Here is a 27,837-nt window from a genome sequence, read left to right as displayed (position 1 = left end):
CGCACACACACACACACACACACACACACACACACACACACACACACACACGCACGCACACCATGCGAGAGCGTCGTGCACGACCACATACATACATATTAATAACAAACACGTGTGTTCGATCGGCTCGTGGACGGTGGATCGGCGACCTTTTTGAGATCGGCATTCTTTGTCGTTATTGTTTGCTAGAATACCGCCGAGTTTCGCGATCGCGGAAGAGATTGGGCCGAGTCGGCGGAAGCGGTATCGGCGACGTCGTTTAACAGACAGGACTCGCGGCACCCGTTTGTTTTAGCCGCTCGAAGCCTATTCGTCGCGATCTGTATCCCCAGCAGCCGATTACTGCCAATGAGCGAAGGACTTGCCGATTTCGAGAGATATAAATTGGGTGAGATACTGTGGCACCTCACTATTCTCAGCACAATTCTCGACGCTCAATACAGTTCTCAAAAAACGTTAAGAGTCAAGCTTTTCGATCGAGCCACCGCGACCTACGCACCGATCTGAACACCTCGCGACTCAGGGTATTACATCCTCCAGGCGTGGTCGCGAAATAAGACGCACACGACTCAGAATGCTGTCGCACTCACAGGCGTTGTCGTGCGCGGTCAACACTCCTAAGTATAGAGATCGATAATAATTCCCGGACGATAATAAGTAATGTGCGCGAACGAAGTTTGTATGTGAATGTTGAATAAACGATTATCAACCGCAGTGTGAATAGTAAGACATTCTCATTGACTACAAAACAAGCATGATTTATCGATGAATACATATTTCTAACATATTATTATATTAGAAATTACAAATGCGTGCTTCTATAAAAAGTGGACACATTCATCATAATTAATAATCACCCTATATAATATATAATAAGATACCATCTTGTATAAAGAAAGATTTCTGCCAAAAAATTTTATAAATTTTTGTAAGTAATTTCATAAGTTTTCGTATACATCGCATAAACTTTTATTTCACATGAGTTTTCATGTGTAATTATATAAAATCTTTCATATCGATATCATTATCATTGACTTGCTTTAAGAAACAAAAATAATGCTGTGTGATACGTGAGATCTTGTTTATAGGTAATAAGACACGGAGATAGGGCACCTTTAAAAACTTATCCAAACGATCCTGACATCAATGATAGTATGGACCCATATGGTTGGGGTCAGCTAACAGACGTAAATATTCTACTTCCTCCTATGCAGCACAGAATATCCATATAGCACCGAAAAATTTTCAGAGGTCTCAGAAATATTTCAACTAGAGAGAGAAACATTTCATAAAAGTATATAAATATAGGTAGGATTGTTCAAAGTAATTCAATAGAGTGACCGTGGAGAAGATATCGGTTGATAAATTTATTATTAATTAAGATTATAATGAAAAGAATTAAAATTGTAATGAAAAAAAAAAAATAATTATAGTGAAATCATGAAAAAAAATTATTATGTCATAGATGGGGGAATTAAAATTTTGAAGAGTGATTAATCAGGTATTAATTTTTAATAAAAGAATAATTTTTTTATATAAGGAATTTCCATTGCACTAATCTGCCATATTAAATAAATTGATGGAATTTCATTATATCTATGGTAGGGGGTAATAGTTTTGTCATTCTAAAGAAGAATTTAAAAAAAATATATTAATAATTTTTCGTTTAGAAGAAAGTGCCTCTCAGATAATAAATATTATAATTGTGAGTCTTAAAATAGAGATTAGAGATCCGATTGACGAGATAATATTTCATCTAAGGAATGTGTCTGGGTAGTCAGAATTAGGGTTCGAGGCATATCTCTGAGTCCTAAGAAGTGTTGGGGGAAAAATGTTAAATTTACTCCAATGAATATAAATAAGAATTGAATATTTAAATAGAAATTATTTAGAGAGTAAAATTGGGGGGAATCAGTAAATAAATCTGGCAATAATTGCAAATACAGCTCCTATTGATAGAACATAATAAAAATGGGCTATGACATAGTATGTGTCATGAAGGATGATATCAATAGATGAGTTAGAAAGTATAATTCCTGTTAATCCTCCTATAGTGAATAAGAAAATGAAACCTATCGATCATCAGAGTGTGGGGTTATAGTTAATTTTTATTCCGTGGAGAGTGGAAATTCATCTAAAGATTTTGATTCCAATGGGAATAGCAATAATTATGGTTGCAGAGATAAAATATACTCGCGTATCAACATCTAACCCAATAGTAAATATGTGATGGGCTCATACAATAAATCCTAAAAAACCAATAGAGATTATTGCGTAAATTATTCCTAAAGATCCAAAAGTTTCTTTTTTTCCTCTCACTTATAATAATGTGAGAGATTAGTCCAAATTTTGGGGGAGAATTAAAATATAAATATACATTATGTTAAAATATACATTAAAATATAAATTGTTAGAAGGTTTTACGTCTATCGCAGTGATTTAGACCAGAAGACACAAGGTTTGAGATGCGTGTTAATATAAAGTATATAATTCAGAGAATAACAGTAGAATACAATATAAATATATGTCAGGCGATACGAAGCCATAAGAGAAAGCTAAACAACATGAATAAAGCAAATAACAATTGCAATCTATATGCGATATACATATTAAGTGATAAGAAGTCCATATAAATTGCGTGCAACGATATTAATCTCCAACACTCCTCCTATCGATGCATGCGTAATTACATTTAATAATACAAAAGAAATATTCTTTAACTATGATTTTAACTTAACTTTAACATTTCAATACATCGCTTATGTTTAGTCTTTGGCAACGATTTAGTTAATACATCTGCAAGCATATTATCAATCCTCAAATACATAATTTTTATTTCTTTTTGATCTACTAATTCCCGAGTAAAATGAAATTTTATATCAATATGTTTGCTTCGTTTGTGAGATACTGCATTTTTAGACAATTCTATAGCGCTCTGATTATCACAAAATATTGTTATGGGAACTTGAACATATTTATAAAAACCCATATGAAGTAATAATCTTTTTATATACATTACTTCTTTAGAAACTTCCGCTAAAGCGACATATTCCGCTTCCATAGTTGATAAAGCAACTGATGTCTGCTTCGTTGATTTCCAACTCACCGGACCTCCTGCCAAGATTAGCAAATTACCAGTACAGGATCTTCTATCGTCTACGTCTCCTGCCCAATCGGAGTCACTATATGCTATTAAATTCTCGTTGTTTTTTGTATAAGTTATACCATACTCAGAAGTGCCTTTTAGATATTTCAGCACTCTCTTTGCTAATTGCCAATGCATCTCACCGGGATCTTCACAAAAACGACTTAATAAACCAGCAGCAAATGCGATATCTGGACGTGTTGCATTCGCCAAATAAATTAGCCCTCCAATAAATTCTCTGTATGGTTTATTCTGCATTCTGAGTTTTTCTTCTTCTGACAAAGGACACATTTCTTTAGAAATTTTAACATTTGATTCTATTGGTGTTGAGACCGTTGTTGCATCTTTCATATAAAATTTTTCTAACAATTCATTCACATATTTTTCTTGAGAAAGATGCATATCACCTGTTTGACCTTTTCTTCTTACACAAATTCCAAGAATGCTACCAATAGGTCCAAGATCAGTCATTTTGAATGACTGCAACTTAGTTTTTATATTTTCAAGTCTTGTAATCTTTGTTGATGCTAGTATTAAATCATCTACATACAAAACAAGAATGACTCGATCTTCGTCTTCGTTAAATACATAGACGCACGGATCCGCTTGTGTACGTTTTCCACCATTGTTTACAATGAAATTATTAAATGTTCGATACCATTCACGGCCTGATTGCTTTAAACCATATAAAGGTCTTTGTAATCTACAAACTTTATCTTCTTGACCTAGTTGAATAAACATCTCAGGCTGTTCCATATAAATTTCATCAGACAAATCACCTTGTATGTAAGCTGAGATTACATCCATTTGATGCACATACATTTCTTCATTTACTGCGACAGCAAGTAAACTTTTAATTATTTCGTATCTGACGACAGGAGCAAAGACTTCTTCGAAGTCAATTCCCTGCTCTTGTGTGTGTCCTCGAGCTACTAATCGTGCTTTATATTTTTCAATTCGGCCATCTTGCTTACGTTTTATTTTGAAGACCCATCGATTAGATAATACCTTCTTATTATCGGGTCTTGGAACCAAAATCCAAGTTTTATTTTCTTTTAATGCATTGTATTCTTTCATTGCAGCTAGTCATGCTTCTCGATCGTCTCTCTCCATCATTTGTGAGACAGAACATAGATCAGTAGTTTGAGCTTTATCTTTTTGATAAATTTTCCTCGGTCTTCCAGGTTGACCTGTTCTGATGATTTTTGGACGTCCACGTCCTCTTCGACATTCTTCATCATTCTTTGAATATTCATGATCTTCATGATCCTCTTCTGAATTTTCTTCTTCATTCGTTTCTCTTGAATCTTCCAACTGTAGAGAGTTTTGTTCTTTTTCCTCTTCTTCAGCCTGATCCATTCTTCTTATTTGCTGATCTTTTTGCTGATCTTCTTCTATTGTATTTTCTACTAGCTGTTGTGAATTTCCCGTTGTAAAGATTGGAGTAAACATTAAATTTGGTATGAAATTTTTATAGGAATTGATGTCTTCAAAGAATTTAACATCTCGAGCTTTAATAACAGTTCTTGTTCCAGGTCGCCATAATCGGTAAGCTTTCGATTCGTCAGAGTAGCCTACTAGAATATAATTGTCTCCTTTTGGATAAAATTTTCCTCGTCTTTCTCCTTTGTTAAGTACAACAGCTTTACTTCCGATGATTCTGAAAAATCCAATGTAAGGCTTCCGATTAGACCATAATTCAACCGGCGTTTTATTCAGTACTTTTGTTGGACATCTATTACGTATGTACGTAGCTGTATTAATTGCCTCTGCCCATAAAATCTGTGGTAAGTTTGCTTGCAACATAAGACATCGCGCCATTTCCACCAAAGTTCTATTCGCTCGTTCAGCTACTCCGTTCTGTTGAGGTGTATATTCTACGCTGAGCTGATGTACAATACCTTCTTCTTCTAAATATTTCTTGAATTCATTTGAAAGGTATTCTTTTCCATTGTCTGTACGAAGTTTCTTGATGTGATATCCGGTTTGTTTTTCGACTTTCCATTTGGACTTCTTAAATGCTTCTAGTACATCAGAACGTTTTCGTAGTATTACAATTTCTGTATAACGAGTGCAATCATCAATAAAAGTGACAAAATATTTCGCTCCACCTAGCGAATTTGTGCTCATAGGGCCACATATATCAGAATGTACAAGACCTAAAACTTGATTCTCTCGATGATCAGATTGTTTGAATGGTATTGTACGTATTTTACATCTATCACATACCTCGCAATGAAATTGGGTTACCTGCGACTCGAGATTCATACCATTTATTAATTCCATTTTCTTCATCTTTTGCAAATCATTGACATTCACATTTCCAAGTCTCTGATGCTATCGTTTCAGACTGCTATCATTGGCTTCCTTCATTACCATTGCATGATTGTCTGCTACATCCACTATATATAACTGACCATGTTTCGTTGCTGTCAGTACCGTTGAACCATCTCTGCGTTTGACTATCGCACGATCGTTGTAGAATATTACCTTATAACCATTTTCTGTAATACTTGACACTGACATAAGGTTATTTCGCAATTGAGGTACATACAATGTATTTTGTAATTTAATTTCTCGTGTTAAATTTCTATTTAATTTTACATTTAAATGTACGTCGCCTGAGCCAGTAGATACAACAAATTCTTCCGCGGCTGTATTTACTTTTTGCTGTTGACTTTTATTTAAGTTTAAAAAACTTTGTTTGTTATTGCACATATGCCTCGTCGCGCCGCTATCGAGGCACCAAGATTCAGATTTTTGCTCCTCTGCTGCACAAGCAATCGCAGTTAATGCATCACTTACATTACTTTGTTTCGCGTTACGCTTCAGTTTGAATCGACATTCCGAACTCCTGTGTCCTAATTTTCCACAATTATAACAGCTATCGTTAAATTTTTGTGAAAAAGGTTTGTGATGCTTTTCTTTCGCGTCAATGTGCTTATTTTTACTAAATTTCTGTGTTGTTTTAACAACTAAAGCCTCATTACTTGAATTGTTTTTCTCGCGGTCACTTTTTCCGTCCTTATCGTTTTGTCGAGCTTCTTCTTCAAGAAGTTTTACTTTTAAACTATCAATATTAGGTATCTCATCTCTAGATTCAATAGCAATACTAAAATTTTCGAATTCATCTGATAATGAACCTAATAACATTATCGACAATAGATCTTCCGGAATTTTGATGCCTATTTCCGCGAGTTGCTCGGCTTTGTTAATAAAGTCACTTACGTGCTGGTTCATTGTTGTGCTAGAATCCTTCTTCAATCGGTATAATTGCTTATACAATGTCGCCTTTCTGACAGGTCCTTTCGATTCGAAGACACGCTTGAGTCCATCCCACGCTGTTTTCGACGTCTCTGCTTTCTTCACTAAGCTCAGTTGTCCACGGGAAATATTCAGCACAATCAATGCCAGTGCTTTCTCGTCCTTAGCTGTCCATTGAATTGCATTTTGTTCTGTCTTTATTTCAGCTCCGTTTACGTACGCCCATAGCTCATTACAGATTAATACACTCTTCATTTGTAACTTCCAGGACTCGTAGTTATCCTCCGTTAATTTTTCAATATGCAGACTATTCGTAGTAGCCATTTTGCACAATATATTTCTTTACGCTCTCAATATATAACACAATAATTTTAATTCTTACAATATAAGTGTTTCTGGGCCCATAACCTGTTAGAAGGTTTTACGTCTATCGCAGTGATTTAGACCAGAAGACACAAGGTTTGAGATGCGTGTTAATATAAAGTATATAATTCAGAGAATAACAGTAGAATACAATATAAATATATGTCAGGCGATACGAAGCCATAAGAGAAAGCTAAACAACATGAATAAAGCAAATAACAATTGCAATCTATATGCGATATACATATTAAGTGATAAGAAGTCCATATAAATTGCGTGCAACGATATTAATCTCCAACATAAATATACGTTACAAAATATACATATGAGCAATATTTCTGAAGCAACCTTAGAATAGTAAATGTCGAAGTATGATTCTTACACTTAAAACTTTATAGAAAAATTAATGAAAAATTCTGTAATCTTTCTGAAATATTATCAAAAAATAACTAAAAATGTATAACGATGCTCCCCCCCCCCGCATCGTTCTTTCGACATTTAAAATACCTTTTTAAAAATGTTTATAAATTTTTCTCTTATACCTTTAACATAAAGGGTCGTAAAAAACTGAAACTTTTTGTCAATAGGCAAATTCAAAAAAGTTGTACGGCCCATCCCTTGTAGAAAAATATTACTGAGCACTATTAGTGCGTAGTAGTATTTTGAGGCACTACCACTATATTACTGCACTGTGACATTGCAACATTATTACACTCCTGTAGTGCAGTAGTGCTCAGTAGTATTTTTCTGCAAGGGATGTAATCCATTTTAATCCACAAAACAAGATTGAAATAAAGTGATTTTTATTTTCTCAATCTAAAAGGAGTTCTTACGAGTCATCTAACCCATTTTAATCAATGACATAGAATTGAAATGACTTAATACCTGTATTTTAATCCAAAATATATTTAAATAAATTCAAATAAATTACAATTTTTTAATCCATTTTTGTTTATTGGGTTCTTCTCAATTAAAGTATAGGCATTAATGTGCCCCATAGTAATCATGAACATAGGAATATATATTCTTATGTCCATGATAGTAATCGACTTTATGACAATGTTAAATTTATATTTCTTTTATCTAATCTTAGTTCATGGTATCTAGAGTTGTCAACGGGTGCCATATTTGCTTCATACAAATATTTGACAGTCTTTTTTCTATAAAATGAGATTACTGTGAGGTGCAAATTATACGCAAAAACAACGTAGAATTTCCCAAATTGGGCTTAGAAGTCTAATATAAAAGATTTGCGTGCTTAAAAATTTATGAATACAACACAATGAATAAAGCAGTTATTGTGGAAATTGACACGACAGATCACAAAATTCTTTTGCAGAATAAAAATATACGCAACAAAAAAGTACTATAATAGAGATTTTACAAGAAAATAAAAAAAAGTTAAAAATTTATTTTTGGCTCGTAGATTTGTTACTCGAGGTTAACTTTTGTCATTTACTGATGTTCTGTAGCTCATATGTATGACATAAGAACTTTCTACAGTGCAGTAAACTTTAACGAACAACACTGACTGTGTGCCATTCCAATCAAAAGCCTAACAAAAAAGTTTTGTTACTGAACAGTTATATATGTATGTACATATATGTATGTACATACATACATATGTACGTGTATAAATTTCGCTTAGCGCACGTAAACGATGGCAAACAGAGCAGTGATTGTGTAACAGTAGTTAATAGGTCTTTTTGCAGATGGCTTTATAATCGAAGAACAAAGACAGATTTATGAGTTGGACAAAGAGCAATAACCTAGCGTATTTATGCTTTTCCTTGCTCTTTGCTCTGCGCGCGACCGCGTGCTACACGACTCCCGCTCAAAAAATAATCTGCAGTACTGACGTCAAGGAAGTTCAACTTTAGCAGTCACTCTTAAGTTGAATTTTTTTCCTAGTTTACATCGTGAAATAACTTGCTTGATTGCAAAGTAGCTTTTAAGAATTATGATGTCATGATAACTTGGATGTTTTCAAATTTATTCTTCGTGATAGATTTTAGAAATCTTTCTATTGCAACATTTTATATCATAAGATTTTAAAAATATTTCTGCTGCTATATTTTTTATATTGTCCAAAATCTTTTCAGAATTGTTATACATGAAATGTGAAAGGTTGAATACAGTTGAATACTTTCTGAAAACTTGTAATAATCGATGCTATATGGATACAATGTAACAACATGCAACAATGTTTCAGCAATATTGCAGAAACATCATTACCGTGTTGCTACACATAACATTGCTGGAATGTTTTGTGCTAGCCCAGTCAGAAATAGTTCCTCGAAACAATGTCGTTTCGATATCGTTAAGATCGATTCGAAATCTACGTCGAAATTATAACATTTTCGAGTAACCAAAAGTTGCATATGTAAAGAGTATAATGGAAATTTCATACATTTTTTAAATATTTTTGGAAGGTATATGTAATAAATAATCTTATATTCTGGAAAAATTTGTTTAAAGATCGAATCGATATCGATTCGACGATGCGATGATGCAAAAAAAAAAAAATTATAATAACTAATTGCATTTCTACTTTTTCGTTGTTCATTTTTATTATTTATTACATGAAAAAAAAAGTAGAATGATTTTCGCATGTAATGATTTATAGAATCGACGTCATTCGACATTGATTTGAACAATAATTTTATTAGTTATCTGAAATTTTTTTTCAGAATTTTGATATAAATTGAAACTTTAGAAATATTGAGAAATCCATATTTTTTCTCCGAATTTTTCATATATATGTATATTTTTATATATTCTAAAGTTTACATTAAAAAATCTCTGAGAATTATTCTAAAAAATATGTTATACAGAAAATCAGAAAAATTCTAAGAAAAGTTTTCGTCGGAGTATAGTATATAAATTTGTCTCAGATTTTTAAATATAATTTTCAAAATTTTTAGTTTTTTTTAGTCATTTCCAGAATTTTTTAAATTTCTGTAATATTTTACAATTTTTAAAAAATTTCTTAGTTTTTTTAATAGAATATTAGAATATTTCAGAATTTATGCATACCTGAAAAATTTAAAGAAAAAACTTAATTACTTAATATTTTTGAAAAATGTTCTGTAATTCGTATAAAAAGTATATTTCAGAAAAATTTTTATCAGCAATAGAGTTAATGATGTCTTTCTTCTCAAATTAATTTTTCTAGTTTTATCTTTTTTGTATATCAAAGTTATTACATACGTTTATAAACTATATATTTTTTTTCCGATGTTTATTTTGAAACGGAATTGTTGCAGCATGAAATACCTTCTGTGTTTGATCAAATTAACCAAAGCATATGTATGATTAGATAATCTTAATCAAATAATCGATTTTTAATGAAGCGATAAAAATTGTAACGACCGTACTTCGCGCACGGACGGTCGACAGTACAGGAACGGGCGCGAAAGGTCGCTTGGAGGAATTAGACGTTTTTTAAGGTGGTAAATGTCAATGTGTTTATTCCACAGAACTTCGGTGTATTTACATCGGTGGTTGCCGGTACGCAGTACGGCTACCGGTACGAGGCTCGGGAAAATCCGGAGCTGCGCTCGGGCGGTGGTCAGACGCGGGTTTCGAAAACCAGCTAAATGCGCGGACGGACACGATACAGAGATTCGGATCTAAGCGCGCGGACGGACGCGATACAGACACTCAGAACTTAAATCGGCTAAGCGCGCGGACGGACGCGATACAGACACTCAGAACTTAAATCGGCTAAGCGCGCGGACGGATGCGATACAGACATTCAGAACTTAAAAAGTCGGACTCAAAGATGTAGTTATCGGCTCGGTATATGCGGTACGGGAAACTATCTACAAACACGGGAATCTATTTACATCGGGTTCACCTGTCGCGTGAGACGCGGTTCGTGGAACTTAGTCGCGTGTTTTTCCTCGAATCTCGGCAGCCTTGTTATTGTGGCCGTGACGCTCGGGTGAGACGTGGCGCGAGGTGCGGTGAGTGCGGCGCGTACACGGATCCGTATATTGTTGTCGGTTCGTCGCACGGCCCGTCGCGAGGCGATTAATACCGCGAATGTTCGCCAGAGAACACCCCCTCACGCCAAGTGCGCTTGGTGGAGGCACGGAGCACCGTACCCCCGTACGTGAGGTGGCGTCGGACTCGGGAGGCGGGTCGGATGGAAAATCGCCTTCGTGTCAAGTGGCTTGACGGGGCCCAAGCGGATCAGGTCCCTGCCTCCGGCGAACGTTGCCTTATATACCCGAGAATCGAGGCGAGGGGGCTGCGCGGTGTGTTACGGCGGAGCGGTCCGGCGGCAGCATCCCCGCCACTCGATCTCGGGTCTCTCGTTTCGGACCACGAGCGCATAGCGTGGCTGCGGACGGCGCGGGAACGAGAGCGCGTGCGCGCAAAGACGAGAGCGCGGGAGCGATCGCTCGTTCGCTCCGGTATTATAATATTTCTTAGGCGTTATGCGCCGTTTAACTGCCGTCCGGCGGATGTTCGGCCGGACGGTTCGGACGGTTAGGCGGGGGGGGGGGGGTCGGAAGGCGGTTCGTTACAAAATAAAGCAATTTTTGAAAAAATAAATTTAATCAAAAGTGTTATTATCTTAAATATACAAAAATAAAAAAAAATACCTTTAACAATAATCCTAACTCAAACCAATATCAAAACGATCTCGATTTTTCAATTATTTTATCTAGTCAAATATAATTCTTTAAAAAGAAAAAAATAATTATTTTTTCGTGTTTGACGGTATGTTCTCGGAAAATATCAAAATAGCTCCTCGAAACGATATCGTTTCGATGTCGAATGAAATAAAAAATTACTCAAAATTGGAGTCAAAAATTCATCAAAATTAATAAAAATTTTAAAAATTTTCGACTCGCATTTTCGACATCGAAACGACATTGTTTCGAGGAACTATTTCTGACTAGGAGGACTTTTTAGACAAATTTGTCTTACAAATCAAAGTTAATTGTAATTAATTAAATTAGGCAGGAAGAAAGAATCAATACAATCAAGGATTGTTCCTACGAAAGCGTTACAATAGCTTTCTAGGTTCGATGTATCACCCTGACATATTCTATTTGCAATCTACCAGTCGTGATCGTACAAAAATGTCAGGCATGTTGGAGGCCGCTGCTCTGTGGTATCCTAATGATAGACAAACGTTCAAAGTTGATCTGCCTTGGCAGCCAGTCACACTGTCCTATCAGGAATTTGAACAAGACACGGTAAAGCACGATAAACATTTAACTAGACAAACCAATACTTCTTAAAGGGATTAGAGGATTAGATTTTTCGAAAATTACACTTTAATAATTTTATGTGATAAACTAAATGTACAAAAGTAAAAGTTTTAATAAATATTTGTACAACATGTAAACAGTAGAAAAATATATTTTTATTAACAAATACTAAAATGTACAAAGTCAAAAACTTCTGTTATCTTTATAATTTGTTTTAAAAATGTATTTATTGAGTGGGTATTACAATACTTACATGGTTTGTAAAATAATAAGACTGGCCGTCGCGCGACGCTCCAGTCGCCAGCAGCGCGTTTCCTGCAAGTGGGATTTGTGATGGGGGTTCTAAACTAATAGCATTTTTCACTGGAAAAACTAGTGCGCACTGAGTGTGCATTCGCTGCAGGTAGTTGGGCGTTTTCGTTGGTACCGTCATCGCACGAACCGAAACGTCTAATTGCCAGCGGCAAGTGCACACTCAGTGCGCAATAGTTTTCCCAGTGAAAAACGCTATAAGCAACGCACCAGGCGGCAGCCGCGTACGACCTCTGACGTAGTAAGGATCACGCGTGGCGCAAAAGCTGTTTTTAAATTTTTGTCATGGCAGAAAAATGAAACATTTGCTGGAGCAGCGATACGTGATTAAATTTTGCTTTCTAAAGATGCAAATCTAAAAATGTCCTGTCAAGGGCTCAGGTTTTCCGGTGGTTCAGTGAGTTCAAGAACGGACAAGAGACCGTTGAAAACATGGAACAATCTGAACGCCCTTCAACGAGTGGTTTGGATGAAAATGTAGCCAAAGTACAGGCACATTTTTGTCCAAACCACTCGTTGAAGTATAGATAAAAGTTAAAAATGAAAGATGTCACACACTAGAGATTGGATACAGAGAGGAACCTAAGAGCGATCACGCTTCAAGTTTAGGTGAAACGCTCAGTTTCACCTAAAACTCGAAGCGTGACCGCTCTCAGGTTCCTCTCATAGACAGAATACATTTGAAACCGTTTTAATCATAAAGAATTAAAGAGTAAAAGTTAACAGTATAAAAAATAATTAAAATAAACTTTTTAATGTAAAAAAACTTTGTGCTGTTAAATTTCCAAATAAGGTAAAATTTGAATCTATTAGAACCTTAACTTAGTTTCCGTCCAAAAAAGGCTGAAGAAAAGCATTTATTGAAAAAAATTTGTACAAATTTCAATGAAAATATTTTCGATCACTTTTTTACAACTTTTTTCCATTTTTCTGGCAACTGGGTGATACCTCGATAAAACGATGTCAGTTTCGAAATAATCCATTCGTCCACTCATTCTCGCACTTCTTCAACATTTCGGAAGCGTGTACCACTCGTGCTGCATCGATTTGAACAAGTAGTAATCAGAAAGCGCTATGTCTGGTGAGTACGCTAAGTGAGGAAGAGTTTCCCATTCGAGCTGCGTCAGTGTTTCTTTGATGATTTTTTCCAGTGTGTGGCCGAGCGTTATCGTAAAGGAGAATAACTTTGCGCCTGTTACTCGCTATTGCTAATTTTTTTCGCAACAGCTCATTGTTTAATTTGTTTAATTGACGTTTGTAGATCGGCAGCAACAGTTTCGTTCGGTTTCGGTAGCTCGCAATATAGCACTCCTTGCTGATCCCACCAAATGCAAAGCATTAACAATTATGAACGTGGATGTTCCGTTTTGGCTACGATGTTGATGGTTGTTCTGAGTCTACCCATGATTTCTTGCGTTTGGGATTGTTGTAGTAGATCCACTTTTCATCGCCAATCACAATACGCCAAAGAAAACTCTTCTTTTTTTTGCCTGGTAAGGAAACCGTGATATTAAAACGGTTGTGAATGACACTTTTAGACAATTTATGTGGTGCCTATTTTCCTTCCTTTTGGATCTTTCCCATGGCGTGTAAACATTTGGAAACAGCTGCTTCAGTAACCCTAGCTCGTTTCCAAGTTTTTCTAACGTTCGAGCTAAGTTTTCATGCAATAATGCTAGCAATTCATCGTCTTCAAATTTTTTCGGATGTGGTTTGTCCTGAACGTGGTTTGTTATTGACATCAAAATCAGTACTTTTGAATCATCTATACCACTCTGTATATGTTGCATGCGATAAAGTTTGATCACCATAACCTTCTTCAAGTAATCGCTGAACTTCTGCTACACTTTTTTTCAAATCAAAGTAGTGCAAAAGCACATGTCAAAAAAATATTTTTTATCGCGTTCCATTTTTCACAAAGCAAAAAAAAAATTATTGTTTACGCAAATAATTGCACAATAATTTTACGCAAATATGCTGACTGAATGTTATCGAGAAATGTCAAAATTAAGAAAAAAGTAATAGAGAGAGCTATTTTGACCGTTGCTGTATCAGCACAAATTGAACAAGAATGCCTACTACGATCGCAGCTAGGTCTTCGTGCTTGTATTGTCTATGTGATTTTATATACTTTCCTCAAGTTCAATGAATTGTGCGCCGAATTAATTTTGTCATAACACAATTCTAAATTGAACGAGATTAAGCAATATCACGTATTATTAAATATTAACCCTTTTCCCCCCTGAAATCACCGTAGTAGGTATCCTTGTTCAATTTGTTAAGAAAAAAGTCCCAGATGCGTTAGTAATGAGTACTAGAACTGTTTACATCGTCATCTAACATTTGCGGGCAAAAACTAAGTTAAGAGGATGCTAAAGTACCATGAATTATCGACATTTACAGTGCACTAAATATCTTCGAATTGGCGTTACAAAATCACAAAAATTTTTTTTAGAATTAAAATACGCGTAAAAAGAAAGTGCGCTGCAGTCAATTTTACAAGAAAATTGAACAAAAGTTTATCAATCATTAAAAATTCATTTGTATCTTGAGGTTAACTTTACTTTAATAGAGAAGTTGTGTAGCTCGTATGTACAAAATGATAATAGAGCGCACTTCAGAAAACATGTACGAATAACACTGACTGCGTGAAATTACGATTAAACACCTAACAAAAAAGATATCCTAATGTGCTTTTACCACATGCGTATTTCGTTCAGCAAGGCTGAACTGTCATAAACAGAGCAATATGGTCCTCAACAGTAGTTGATAGGACTTTTCGCAGATAGCGAAATAATCAAAAAACAAAAACAGATCTATGCGATGGACAAACAGCAATAGCCTGCTCAAAAAATAATATGCAGTGATCTGTAGGACCGACGTCGAGGAAGTTCTTCTGTTACTTTAGCATCCTCTTAAGGTCCTAATAATAAGACAACGAATGAAAAGAAAACTACTGTAATTTTAATAACATCGTAATTATAATGTTTAATAAATATTTAACAATGTGTTTATGTCGTTAAATGTTAATAAATTATGCTTATTTGTTCAATTTATAATATTCAAATAAAATTTAGATTATATATATATATATATATATATATATATATATATATATATATATGTACATATCCCATACAGCACAGAAGGCTACAAAAATATTGTGGCAACATTGCTGCAACGTTGCAACAATATTGTTGCAAGTTTTGTGCTGTATGGAATATAATGAAAAATACATTTTTATTTGTATATACATATCTCTTTCTCTCTCTCAAAATTTCACTTTTGTACATTTATTTAGTTTATCATAAAAAAAATTGTTGAAGACAACTCCAGTTCCTTAATACACTCGACAGCAAAATTAAGGGATCACCTATTCTGACGCCGAAAAATAGGCATAATTCAAGAGTGTAACTTTGTCAAAAATAATCGTAAAAAAATGTTAAGAAAACCATTTTAAAGCTTGAAATCTCTTTTGAGATTAATAAGTCATTAAAATCTTTGTAAACAATTTACAGATTGTTTACAAAGTTACGCGGATTTAAATGGGACTAATGATTTCAAGCTTTAAAATGTTTTAAACATTTTTTTACAATCATTTTTGACAAAGTTACACTCTCTTGAATTATGCCTATTTTTCGGAGTCAGAATAGGTGATCCTTTAATTTTGCTGTCGAGTGTACTTTTAGTTTAAATATATACGTGTGTAAATCATATAACAGTTATTCTGTGATATCATAATTATAGTTGAAATAATAGATTACGAAAGTCTATACTGCCGGAACTATTATCACAAACAGTGCGTAAATTTTCTAGCTTATGTTATTGTGGTATATGTGCCCGAGATATGCTCAACTACGTTCTTCAGTGAATGACATGCCGGAAATCCGAAAAATACATCAAGACAATAAACAATTGTTCGCAGAACTCTCAAACTTCACAGGCATGCCATTTACGACTGTCGACAATGTCGCCTCATTTTATGACTTGTTAATAGCCAAGGTAGTTTATCAGACATTTTTTAAAATAATGATATCAAACATTAATGTAACTCTGTAAAATAACTAACACTATTTATATTCAGCTCTTCTAGAAAAATAAATCTAAAAAGCTCAATTTTCAACTATCCAAATTACAGGAAAGCATGAATTTAGCTTTACCAGCATGGACGAAGGACTATTATCCCGATAAACTAAAACCTTTATATTTACTTGGTGAACAGCTTTACACATACAACGATGAATTACGCAGATTGCAAGGTGGTATTATGTTGAAAAAATTTATCGACAATATGCAAGCGAAAAAAAAGGGCACTCTTCTGCCCAAGAAGAGAAAAATGTTTATGTATCTCGGTCATGATATCACTGTCGTTTCCCTGCTGAACACGATGCATATTTGGTACGATCAAATTCCCTATTATAATATCATGGTTATAATAGAGCTGCACAAGCACAAGGGCAAATGGAACGTTCAGGCAAGTAATAATTTTCGACAAATAATTCAACTGAAATTTCTAAATACTTCAAGTTATTCAAAGTCAAAATTCAAAGAAAAAAACCCAAGAATATTAAGTCCTAATTATTTTTCAAACATTGAGAGTTTCTTAAACGAATAATTTATACAAATGATAATAAAAAAGAGAAGAACAGATAACACAGGTCTACAAAATTAGTATTTTTCGCAACTTATGAAAATGTAATTTGAGGAAAATATATAAAATCACACAAATAATACAAGCATAATTTTAAGTCAATATCTTTTTATTATATGTACTAATGTCAAACATATTTACATCCAATATAATCACAGATAGTTTAGCTTTGATTGCATTTTTGCATCGAACTTCACCAAAAAGATATGTTAATTATTTTTAAAAGAAGTTGATGTTCTATAGAATCATCAAGATGACCTCTTTGCAGTGTTAATACAGTATCTCTCACCCTGAATAGCCTTTCTTGCACCACTTGGGAATACAGTATTGTATTCAATAAAAAGTGATTTAACTTTTGGATAATTATTTAGCATCTCAATATTAAATTTGATCATAAAAATCGTTTGCTATCATCTAGCAAATTAATGCACTCCATCTATACAAAGTATATGATAAAAGTAACTATTCAAATTGTTACAATTACCGATAAAATGTAACTCGTTACCGTTATAAATTATGAAATGTAACGTCGTTACTCATTTGTTACCAAAAAAAGTAATTGTAATGGTAATGACGTTACAAGTAACGCATTACGTGCCAACCCTGCTTTCTAGTTTAAATCTTTTTTTAAAAAATTAGTTTCCGACCATTTGTTAAAAAATTATTAAATTTTAATCTTAAATGCATCACGCGCGCAGTGTTTGTTTTTGTAATTATTTAAAAAAATGGAGGGTGATGAAAAAAAAACAAAAACGTAATCGTTTTCAGCGCATCGAAATAGATGTTTCCTATAGAAACATTCTTCCTTCAAAGTTCAAATACAAGATCTCCCCTAAATTTCGTAGACCGTAAGAGACGCCGCGCAAAGAATGCATTTATGCTTTAAATTCAATAACTTTTTAACAAATGGTAGGAAATTAATTTTTCAAAAAAAGATTTAAACTAGAAACATATAGCTATAAGCCTAAATAATCACATATTTTTTAAGATTTTTTTCTTTCAAATTACTTGGTTTTATATTTCAAAATTTATCAATTTTTACAATTTTTTTAAAGTATTTTGTTTATGGTGTGCACAAAACATTTAAAGTTGCAAAAAAAATATTTTCTGTATCGTGGGAACATTTCTGCGTAAAATGCCGTAAAGCTGACGTAGCTATCACTTTTTCTTTAGCTAGAAAAAATTCTTAAAAAAGTCAAGTACGAAAAGTTGTTTTTACAATTATTTGAAAAATGAAGGGTGATGACGAAAAACGGACAACGTAGTCGTTTTTAGCGCATCAAAATCCTATAGAAATGTCATTCAAAGTTCAAAGACTCCCCTAATTTTGTAAACCTGTGTAATGTATTCATGAGTGCGTTCGATCAAGAGCACTTGTCTGCTCGCTTGGTCTTCTCGTTATTGCCTTTACTCTTTGTCTCGAGTGCGACCACAAGCCGCTCGATTTTCCGTCGAAGAAAAATCTGCAGTACCGATGTCAAGTTAAAATAGTAGTTAATTTAATTTCCAAATTCTTAACATTTTGTCAACTGTGGTATAAGCATTTGCATCACTCAAGATTTTGTTCATCTTATTCATATATTGTTTCATTCATTACATTACATTATTGTAAAAATGATAGTTGTTAACATAATATTTCTTGTAGCATCATATAAATCTGATATTTTTATGTCGATTGAATTCTCATGTATTTTTCTGCCTAAGAACCGATCAATTATGGAACGACTGTAGAAGTAGAAATATAATATCACCAATTAAATTGCTATTAATTTAATAATTTTGTTAGCAATTTAATAATTTTTGCTGTCTGTTAATACAATTGCTATCAATTTTATAATTATGATGCCTATAAGCATCTCTATAATCTCTCTGTTCTGAAAAATGTAACATATTCTAAAAAATATCCTTGTTACAGATATTTCTAAGGAATACAACAGCTCACGAACCATATCCAATGACAATACCTGGATGCACTGTTGCATGTCCTCTTGAAAAATTTGTTGAAATCTTGAAACCGTTGATACCAGATAATTTGGAAGAAGAGTGTAAGATCGATGATAGTAACTATAAAATTCCACCTCCACCATATCTATAATTAAAAAACTTTCACGTTACTAACCATACTGTAATTCAAATAACTTTATTGTATACATATTGTAAATAATTATTTACATCATTAAATCGAACTTGATCTCTTTTTCGTTTTTGGGACTTCAATTTATTACTGATTTATTAATAAGTAATTAAGTCCTTAAATATTCGTCTCATTAGAACCAAATAAATTCTGTGATCTCGAATTACTCCAATTAGACACTATCCCTACTGTTCCATAATCGACATAAATGCATAGAAAATTTCATATCCCTGGCAATTTCGGATCTTTGGTGCACTATTTAGAATTCAATCGCACAAAATTTGTCACGAAAGAAGATTAGGCAAAGATCTTCTCTTCTCGTCGTTTTTTTGTAACCACCGTTCCAGGCTTATGTTGGGCATCTGGATGATTAAGCAACTCTGGCGGGCAAGTAGATATTGGGCTGGCAAGTATTGTTTGCTTAAGATCATAAAACAAATGACTATCATCCTTCGTGCAAAAAGAAATAGCGAGGCCAGCTTTGCCAGCGCGACCCGTTCGACCAATCCTATGTGTGTAATCTGTAAACAATAGAAAATCCAAATAAATAAAACTATTGCTAATTGTTAGTTAAGAAAGATTTCGTTTTTATTGAGGATTATCAAATCTTTGCAAGTGATGTAAAATAAAGTGATTTAAAAATATAATATTTATTCATTCTTGTTAGAAATCGACGATTGAGGGCCTAAACAGAATAGTTGATTTATAAATTTAAGACAAGCTTTACGACTTAAATCTTTGTCTTTAATAACGCACAAGAATTATCTGATGTCTCAAGTCTTAAACTAAAAAGAGATTTGGTTCGTAACTTAAGACTTAAGACACAAGACAGTTATTGTGCGTTATTAAAGACAAAGATTTAAATAGTAAAACTTATCTTAAAATTATAAGTCAACCATTCTGCTTAGGCGCTAAAGCTCCTGTCTACTAGCCGCGGCCATATTGAAGTTGTGATGTCATAAGTGTGAAATAACACATAATTTTGTCTGACGTGCTATTTGTAAATAAAGGCAATTTGGATAAAACAGACTAATCAGATGTTTTTAAAGCACTTGTAAAAATAGGTAAAGACTATCCTTTTTCCGCCCAACAGTCAGTAAATAGTCGTAAAAAGTATATAAAGTAAAACCTATTCAAACAGGAAAATACATGGATAGCTATTGAAAGCAGTGAAAAATGTGCTTTTATGTATAAAATTCAAAGAAACTTTACTTAGAATCCATTTTTAAGAATTTGATAAAAACGAGACAAGTCATATTTTCACAATAAAACACATAACAAAATGACATGCACGACAACATTTCATCGTCATTCTGTCACGTTTCATGCCTATTAGTTCTAATTTTATTCGCGACGGAATGTCGCTACCGTCAACGCGGAGTTCTTAACTGAGGCACCAAAAGCCTTAAATGAGAAATTCAATCTCCTCTTCTCCCTCTCTGCCACAGAAGTTTCTAATAAAGTAACTGAAAAATCTTGTATCTTAATAGTTTTTGAGGTCGCTAAATTCAACTGTTACTTTAGAAACCCACTATATTAGATTATTTTTGATCCGCAGATTTGTGGATAAAACATTAAATTATTCCGTGGTTTATAAAAACCAAGCAATTTACAAAATAAAAGAAAGTTGATTTCAAATCTAGTCGCCAGTCCACAAGAAGTTAATTATTATATGAAAGATAAAACAGCTCAAGATAACTCACCTTCAATGGTTTTAGCCATGTCATAGTTAATAACCATCGATACGTCCTTGATGTCGATACCTCGTCCTGCAACGTCAGTGGCCACCAAGATATCTTTGCTTCCGCTCTTAAGAGATGCCAGAGCGTACTCACGCTGTTCCTGGCCTTTGCCACCATGTAAAGTACAAGCATTGTACTAGAACAAAACAAAGTAAAAAAATTATGTTAGATCTTTAGAAGATTTTGTTTTGCAGTTTCTACACTTTTAATCCTGAATGATTTCAAGTTTAAAAAATTGAATGTTTCTACAAATTAAAATAAAATTTATCGCACAATTACAAAATTGACAAATGAATGCATTTATTACTTTCAAATCAAAATTACGTACTCCTAATTTTTCCAAGCCTCTTGCCAAGACATCCGCACCCTTCTTTTGATTAACGAATATAATGACTGGCGGCTCGACACCTCTGCTGAGTATCTCCATAAGTTTCTTTCGCTTGTCAGCTTCGCCCATTATATGAACTATCTGCTCAGTACGTTCTGTCGGCTTACCGACGCTACCTATATACACTACTGCTGGCCTCCTGAGGTAAGTCCTAGCAAGCCGTTCAACAGCAGGTGGCATTGTAGCGGTGAACATCACCGTCTAGAAACAGAAAAATAATCATTAATAATAAATAAATTAATCATATAAATCTCATTCGCTCATCAATTCTTAAAAAATAAAATAGCCTTTTTAAAAGAAAGACAACTATCTTGGACGCCAAATTCAAAGTATTGAGTTACTTGATTGTGAATTATTTTTTTATTCGTGTGATACAATTGAAAGGTTTCCCACAAAAATCAAATAAATCGATTTTAAAAAAACTAGATTATGATGCCAAATCATTTTCTAGCAGTATCATCGTGAACAAATTTGTTTCTGGTAGAAATAAACAAGAAATATAAATATTATAAATATTAAATATAAAATTTCTGCAAAAATCAAACAAGTTCAAAGATTTTTTATTTATTTATTTATTTTTAAGAGTCCTTAAAATATTAATCAAAATTTCGTTCTTATACTTGTTATATGTTCAGAGAAAAATTAAATATATTTATACAATTAACATGTTTATACAGTTTAAACATAGGGTTAGCAGACCTAAGTCAGTTATAGCGTCCTTAGTATTGAATAATAATTTTTACTTTTTGCAATCTCTGGCTTACTATTGAGGTTCTCGAGGTAATCGAATTGGTAAGACGCCTGCACGGAATGTAAGACTTAGGTTCAAATTCTTGCTGAGTTATTTTTTGCAATAAAATTAAATATTAACAATTTTTTCGGGGAAAGGGGGATTATACAAATACTTCTAAAGCATATAAAGTAATATTACGTATTCCGGCATCATGTATTATTTCAAGTCCGATGAATATGTGGCACGCAGTTTGAATAAGTCAAAGATTATAAAAATTAAAATTATTCAGCACTAAGAATCGTTGTGACTAACATAAGCCTGTTAATCTTATGTTTGACATTTTTGTCAATTCGTATTTAACTTATTATTGACTGCATTTAACAGAAAAAGCAGCTTTGCAACTGTGGTAAAATTCTTTGATACGATTGGTTCTTGCCCTTGATTCCTACCGGATCTAAATGCACAAACCAATCATTAAAAGATTTTATAAACAATAGCAAAACTGCTTTTTCTGAACAATTTAAAAATAAATTTTTTGTTTCCTGAAAATTCAACTGTTTAAACTTGTTTGATTTTTGAGAAAAAAAACTTTCAATTATTTAAAAATATTTAGAGAAAAAACTATTAAATAAATGAAATAAATTTAAAAACTCTTCATACTTGTCTGTATTTCTTTTTTGTATTGTAGTTGGCCAAAAGTTTCTCTTCATTTTCTGCATCTTCATTATCCGGCTTCAAATTTGTTACAGGCATATACTCCAAAATTTTCTGAACATCTAAAAAAATATCCTTTTTTTAATATCAATTTATACTTATGAATATAAATATATACATACATACATACATACATACATACATACATATATATATATATATATATATATATATATATACATATATTATACAATGCATAACAAATACTTATTTCTTTTATAAAAAGATAAGTAATGTAAAATCTATTCAATTAACACAATATTTATAAAATAATTTTTAGAAATGTGCAAACTATTTGAAATTTGAATCAAACTGAATCAAAATAAGATTTGATTCGGATTTGAATCTCTATGACTCAGTTTATATTGTAGTTTACACTGAACTTACAAATAACTTTCTATTAAATTATCTTAATTTCGATGATGCGTATAAATACATATATGATACATATATTTAATGAATTATTTTGATTCATATTTATCAGCTTAATATACTATTCCTTAAATTCATTGCAGAAATTAAAATAATTTAATAAAAAATTACTAGTTAACACAAGTATCAAATACTCGATGTAAACTGACCTATGATTCAAACTATTCAAAAATTTTGAATCCAACAATAAAAAGTTTAATCATAAATCGCATGTATACTCTATTTTATAAAATATTTAAAATATCTTTTACATATAATTAATATTATTTTTCTTATTTACAAAAAAATCTTTTCTTATTATCTGTAACAATAGCGCCCAACATTTGCAAAACTTAGCAGTGATGCTTTCATCATTCCACACTTATTATTTACTTTTTTCTTAAGAAAGATGAATGTTAATGAATCAAATTCCAATTTTTTAATTATAAAATATTGGCAATTTGTTATAAATTTTTTACATACCTGGCTCAAAACCCATATCTATCATCCTGTCGGCCTCGTCCAATACAATGTAAGTACATTGATTTAAAACAAGATATCGATTTTCTAAAACGTCTATTAATCGACCAGGTGTAGCAATAACAATCTAACAAAAAAAATATGTTTAATAGTTTAATACAGTTCTAAAATTTCAAATCTAATCAATTTCACAATTTTTGACAGACATTGTTGAAGTTGATAACAACAATAATAATAATATGTATCAAAAACTACCTCACAACCCATTCGCAATCTGAAACCTTGCTCTTCTCTCGATAGACCACCCACCACCACAACAGTTCGGATACCCAACGGCTGGCCAAATTTATTGGTTTCTTCTTCAATTTGTTGCGCTAACTCACTATAATGTAAACACAATATAAATATTTACATATCACATTCCTCATAAAATTTAGGCAACTAATCAATTCATTAATATTAAATAATTAAATATATTTATATTTAAAAAAAATAAATAATATCTACATATGTATATGTATACCGTTCAAGTTGCAACACATTGAAAATTTTCTTGTATTTCATAAAAAGTATAATAAATTTTTTTTTCTCCATTTTCCAATTACTGTTTAATTTCAAGGTTAAAAACATTTTATACAAAATGATTTTTTATAAAAGTTCAATATTATTAATATAATTCAATATTATTAATATTATTGGTATATAAAAATTATCGCACTAGTTTAAAAAAAAAGTATTTTAAATTTAGAAAGGCTTAAAAATAACTTGTTATTAATTTTTATTCAATATTTTAAATTATAACTTTTCAAAGCAAAGAGAAAATATTTAAAATACCAATTTTTATTCTTATGTAATTTAAGTACAAAATATCGTAAATATAAAATAAAAGATTCAAAGCGCTATTTTTTCTCTTTAAAATGCATTTTTAAAAACTTGTATAAAATTTTTTTCGACGAGAAAATTGACGTAAAATACAAAAAAATCTTAAGCGTGTTGAAATTTTTGAGCAATAATGTATGTCCAATGAAAACAAAACATTAAAAGGATTTTTAAAAAATCATACCGAGTAGGTGCCAAGATAATACTGTAGGGTCCTTGATCCGCCTCCTCGAGCCTCTCAATTTTTGGCAAGCTAGTAATCCATAGTAACAAAGGAATTAGAAAGGCTAAAGTTTTTCCTGAGCCAGTTTCAGCAACGCCGATGATATCGCGATTCTGTAGACCGATAGGAATAGCCTGTCGTTGAATAGGCGTGAGATCCTTATAGCCAACTTTATCAATAATGTCCAGAATTTCTTTTGGAAAACCAGACTCCTTCCAGGAACGAATGGGGTCAGGAATGCGACCACCTTTTATCGTGATGTTGTAGTCCTCCCTGAAGATACGCCAGTCACGTTCAGTCATCTCGTTCAAGGCTTTTTCAGACCAGTGTCGATCGTCCCATTTTTGTTTCTCTTCCTTTCGTTTCACTTTCTTCAATCTCATTCTTTAATGTTACAAAAATAATTTATAGTTAACAAGTCTAATAATTAACCACAAAAATTACATAGGAAACCACATAATTTTCAAACAAAAAAATCTCACAGATTTGTGTGATCTATACTGGATCTAATCAATTGTAACTTTATAAAAATCCACAGTAAAAAAAATAAATAAAAAAATCAATTTTATCTACACTACTCACTTCTCTTGCTCCTTCTCAGCCTCTGTACGTCTCTTCTCTAACAATTCACCATAAAATTTGCTCTGATCCCGTTTTTGCGCTTTAATATCAATACCCGCAAGGTTGCCTCTACCAAAAAATTGCACTTGATGTCTCTCCTTGTAAATATTGTTATAATCCACTGAGGTATCTTCTGAAGTGTCCCAATCAAAGACAAATTTTCTATCATTCAACCTTCTAACTCGCCGCTTTTTTTTTATCAGACCCAAGTAACGCTCCTTGATAGCCTCCACTTCCTTTTCTTTATCTTTATCCTTGATATCCTCATCACGCAAACGTTGTCCATCTCTCCTTCTACTAATAAGATACATTTTTTCAAAATTTTCTAACCAACAATTTATAAAAACAGGTTCTATATTACATTGATATTAAAAATACAAGAATCATTGTATCATAAAATTATTTATTAGTTTAAAATATAATACTTCTTAATCCCTATTGCTAATATTTAATATTATTCCTTTATTGTGCATAGAGCCCAAATTTTCAAGATTTAAATTTATCTCAAATACTTGGCTAAATTAATTTCAGATCTACTTTAGCAATTTTCTTTAGCAGTTAATTATCTTAGATACCTGTCTCTATCATCCCATTCCCTCTCCTTGCCAGTATTATCGCCATGAGAAAGCTTGCGCTCCTCTTCCTGTTGCTTTCTAATCGCCTCTACTTCTTGTTGGCGCTTCGCCAACGCCAAAGCCGCTCGTTCCTCTTTGGTGAGAAACTTGGGCTTGGCTCGAGCTTCCTCCTCTGCCTTCTTCTTAGCCAACAGCTCTTCCAAACTCAATGGCTCTTTCTTAACCAATTTGGCCCTATCTTCCGCGTCTTCTTCCTCCTTTTTAGTGTCACCCTTCAAGTCCTTCTTCAAATCGTCCTCGGTGAGCGTAGGACTGTTCTTACGCTTTTTCTCATCCTTAGATCTGTCCTTGACATCGCGACGCTCCCTCGAGCGCTCGCGATCCCGTTCCCGCGATCTGTCCCGCTCATATGATCTATCGCGCTCTCGCGATCGTTCCCTTGACCTAGATCGCTTTCGATCCTTCTTACGATCCTTGGAGCGACTCCTGGAACGCCGACGGTCACGTCGCTCCCGATCGCGTTCACGTTCCCGCTCACGGTCCCGAGATCGGCTACGCCGGGTGATCTTCTTGTCGTGCGGCATAGAAACAGAGCGTTTCTCGACTGATGAAAAAATTTGCTAAGAGTGCTCTGCACAAACAACGCTTTTTCTCGTGGAAATTTTTGTTTTATTTAACTAATAAGTTATCGTCAAATTATATACACATATGCGCGCACGCATTCATGCTTTGAAAGAATAAATGATACAAAGAAAGTATTCCAGTGTTAAACGATCTGTATTTATGTTATTATTATTTCACGTATCTCTCTCGTTTCCAAGCAGATTTTCTTTATAAATTAATTGTATATAACCTTTTTCTTCTTCTTTTCGTGGCCTTGGATTCCACAGGATTCCAGACTAAGTAAAGTCTAACTGCCAAATGTTAGATTTCAGGCCTTCAGGCTGTGGACGGTCCCTGGCCAGGGATCCTAGCTGTACGTTTTGTGTATATAACCTTACTTTTTAACTCTATGTAACACCCAGGAAGTAGGATAAAGAGATCGAACTTTGGACAGAGAGAAACCTGAAAGCGGTCACGCTTCGATTTTAGACGAGACGCTCCAAGGTCCATTTTCACGTCGGTAAGGTCCATTTTCACGTCGGTAAGGTCCATTTTTTCGTGGTTCTCAGCAGTGCTATGCGTTAGATAAGGACGGCTATTGTCCATCTTTATCTAACTAACGCATAGTATTGCTAAGAACCACGAAAAAATGGACCTTATCTTTAGACAACGTCTTAAGACGCTAATACGGCTCTCTGATTGGTTGATGGCATCTTAAGGTGATACTTAAGACGATCTTATAGCGGGTGTTTACGATAATTAATCGGATCTCGGATTGGATTGAACAATGATACTCAACGTAGGTATAGAAAATTTCCCTAGGCTAATCGGATTGACGATTGCTCTCTCAAATGTAATCCGATTGATGACGAAAGCGTGGAGACCGAGAAGCATGCTTGAAAAGTCTCTTTATTTTTTTAAATAATCACACAAAAAATCAAAGATAAAGTTAAAAAGAATGATTTGAATTTAAATTTATTGTAATATTTTTTGTCTAAACACTAAATTTCGTTTAAATTTCTATTTGTAAAAATTAATTAATTTATTCTAAAGTTTGTGGTTATATCGGAAACAAATCAAAATTAATAAAACAATTATTAATTGTTAGGTACAAATTAAAGCATATCATATTTTAAGCATATCATATAGAATTTCTGTTTATTATAAACTTAGTAAAAATAACTTTATCATTCAACTACATTACACATTAATCAATATTAATTTACTACTGTGTCCAAAAAGTAAGGTGACATTGCATTTATTTCGAAAATTCTTTATTTATTCTTGCAAATCAATTTCGTCCCCTTCAAAGTAATCCCCTCCTGATATAATACACTTATTCCAACGGATTTTCCAATCTTCGAAACAGTT

The 27,837-nt window shown here is 33.1% G+C and overlaps 2 protein-coding genes across 7 annotated transcripts; one reads left to right on the top strand and one right to left on the bottom strand.

Annotated features, from left to right (window-relative positions):
• Positions 1 to 26: 26 nt before the first annotated feature.
• On the top strand, positions 27 to 19,155 carry LOC105202629 (prostatic acid phosphatase). 3 transcript variants are annotated; one of them, XM_026140224.2, is made up of 6 exons: positions 27 to 928; positions 1,089 to 1,187; positions 11,746 to 11,985; positions 16,129 to 16,314; positions 16,451 to 16,786; positions 18,879 to 19,155. In XM_026140224.2, the coding sequence occupies exons 2-6, from the start codon at positions 1,155 to 1,157 to the stop codon at positions 19,056 to 19,058; spliced, it is 975 nt and encodes a 324-aa protein (XP_025996009.1). In that variant the 5' UTR covers positions 27 to 928; positions 1,089 to 1,154; the 3' UTR covers positions 19,059 to 19,155. The 3 variants fall into 3 exon arrangements, with proteins under 3 accessions (XP_025996009.1, XP_025996008.1, XP_039312469.1); XM_026140223.2 differs by lacking the exon at positions 27 to 928 and having other exon boundaries at positions 1,006 to 1,187; XM_039456535.1 differs by lacking the exons at positions 27 to 928; positions 1,089 to 1,187; positions 11,746 to 11,985 and adding an exon at positions 13,001 to 13,805.
• Positions 18,523 to 26,940, bottom strand: LOC105202630 (probable ATP-dependent RNA helicase DDX23). Of its 4 annotated transcripts, XR_003269374.1 has the most exons (11): positions 25,864 to 26,447; positions 25,250 to 25,585; positions 24,629 to 25,051; positions 23,821 to 23,947; positions 23,569 to 23,692; positions 22,621 to 22,736; positions 21,168 to 21,428; positions 20,801 to 20,975; positions 19,136 to 19,618; positions 18,928 to 19,052; positions 18,523 to 18,837 (listed from the first exon to the last, which is right to left on the bottom strand). XR_003269374.1 is itself a non-coding variant. In XM_026140221.2 (9 exons), the coding sequence occupies exons 1-9, from the start codon at positions 26,445 to 26,447 to the stop codon at positions 19,395 to 19,397; spliced, it is 2,370 nt and encodes a 789-aa protein (XP_025996006.1). In that variant the 5' UTR covers positions 26,448 to 26,940; the 3' UTR covers positions 19,088 to 19,394. The 4 variants fall into 4 exon arrangements, 2 of the variants coding, with proteins under 2 accessions (XP_025996006.1, XP_025996007.1); XR_003269373.1 differs by having other exon boundaries at positions 18,523 to 19,052; XM_026140221.2 differs by lacking the exons at positions 18,523 to 18,837; positions 18,928 to 19,052 and having other exon boundaries at positions 19,088 to 19,618; positions 25,864 to 26,940.
• Between the last annotated feature and the right edge of the window lie 897 nt (positions 26,941 to 27,837).

This window comes from Solenopsis invicta, chromosome 13, assembly GCF_016802725.1.
Source record: "Solenopsis invicta isolate M01_SB chromosome 13, UNIL_Sinv_3.0, whole genome shotgun sequence".
Lineage (NCBI taxonomy): Eukaryota > Metazoa > Arthropoda > Insecta > Hymenoptera > Formicidae > Solenopsis > Solenopsis invicta.
The sequence above is the reverse complement of the archived record's forward strand: the minus strand, read 5'-3'. Positions and strand labels throughout refer to the sequence as shown.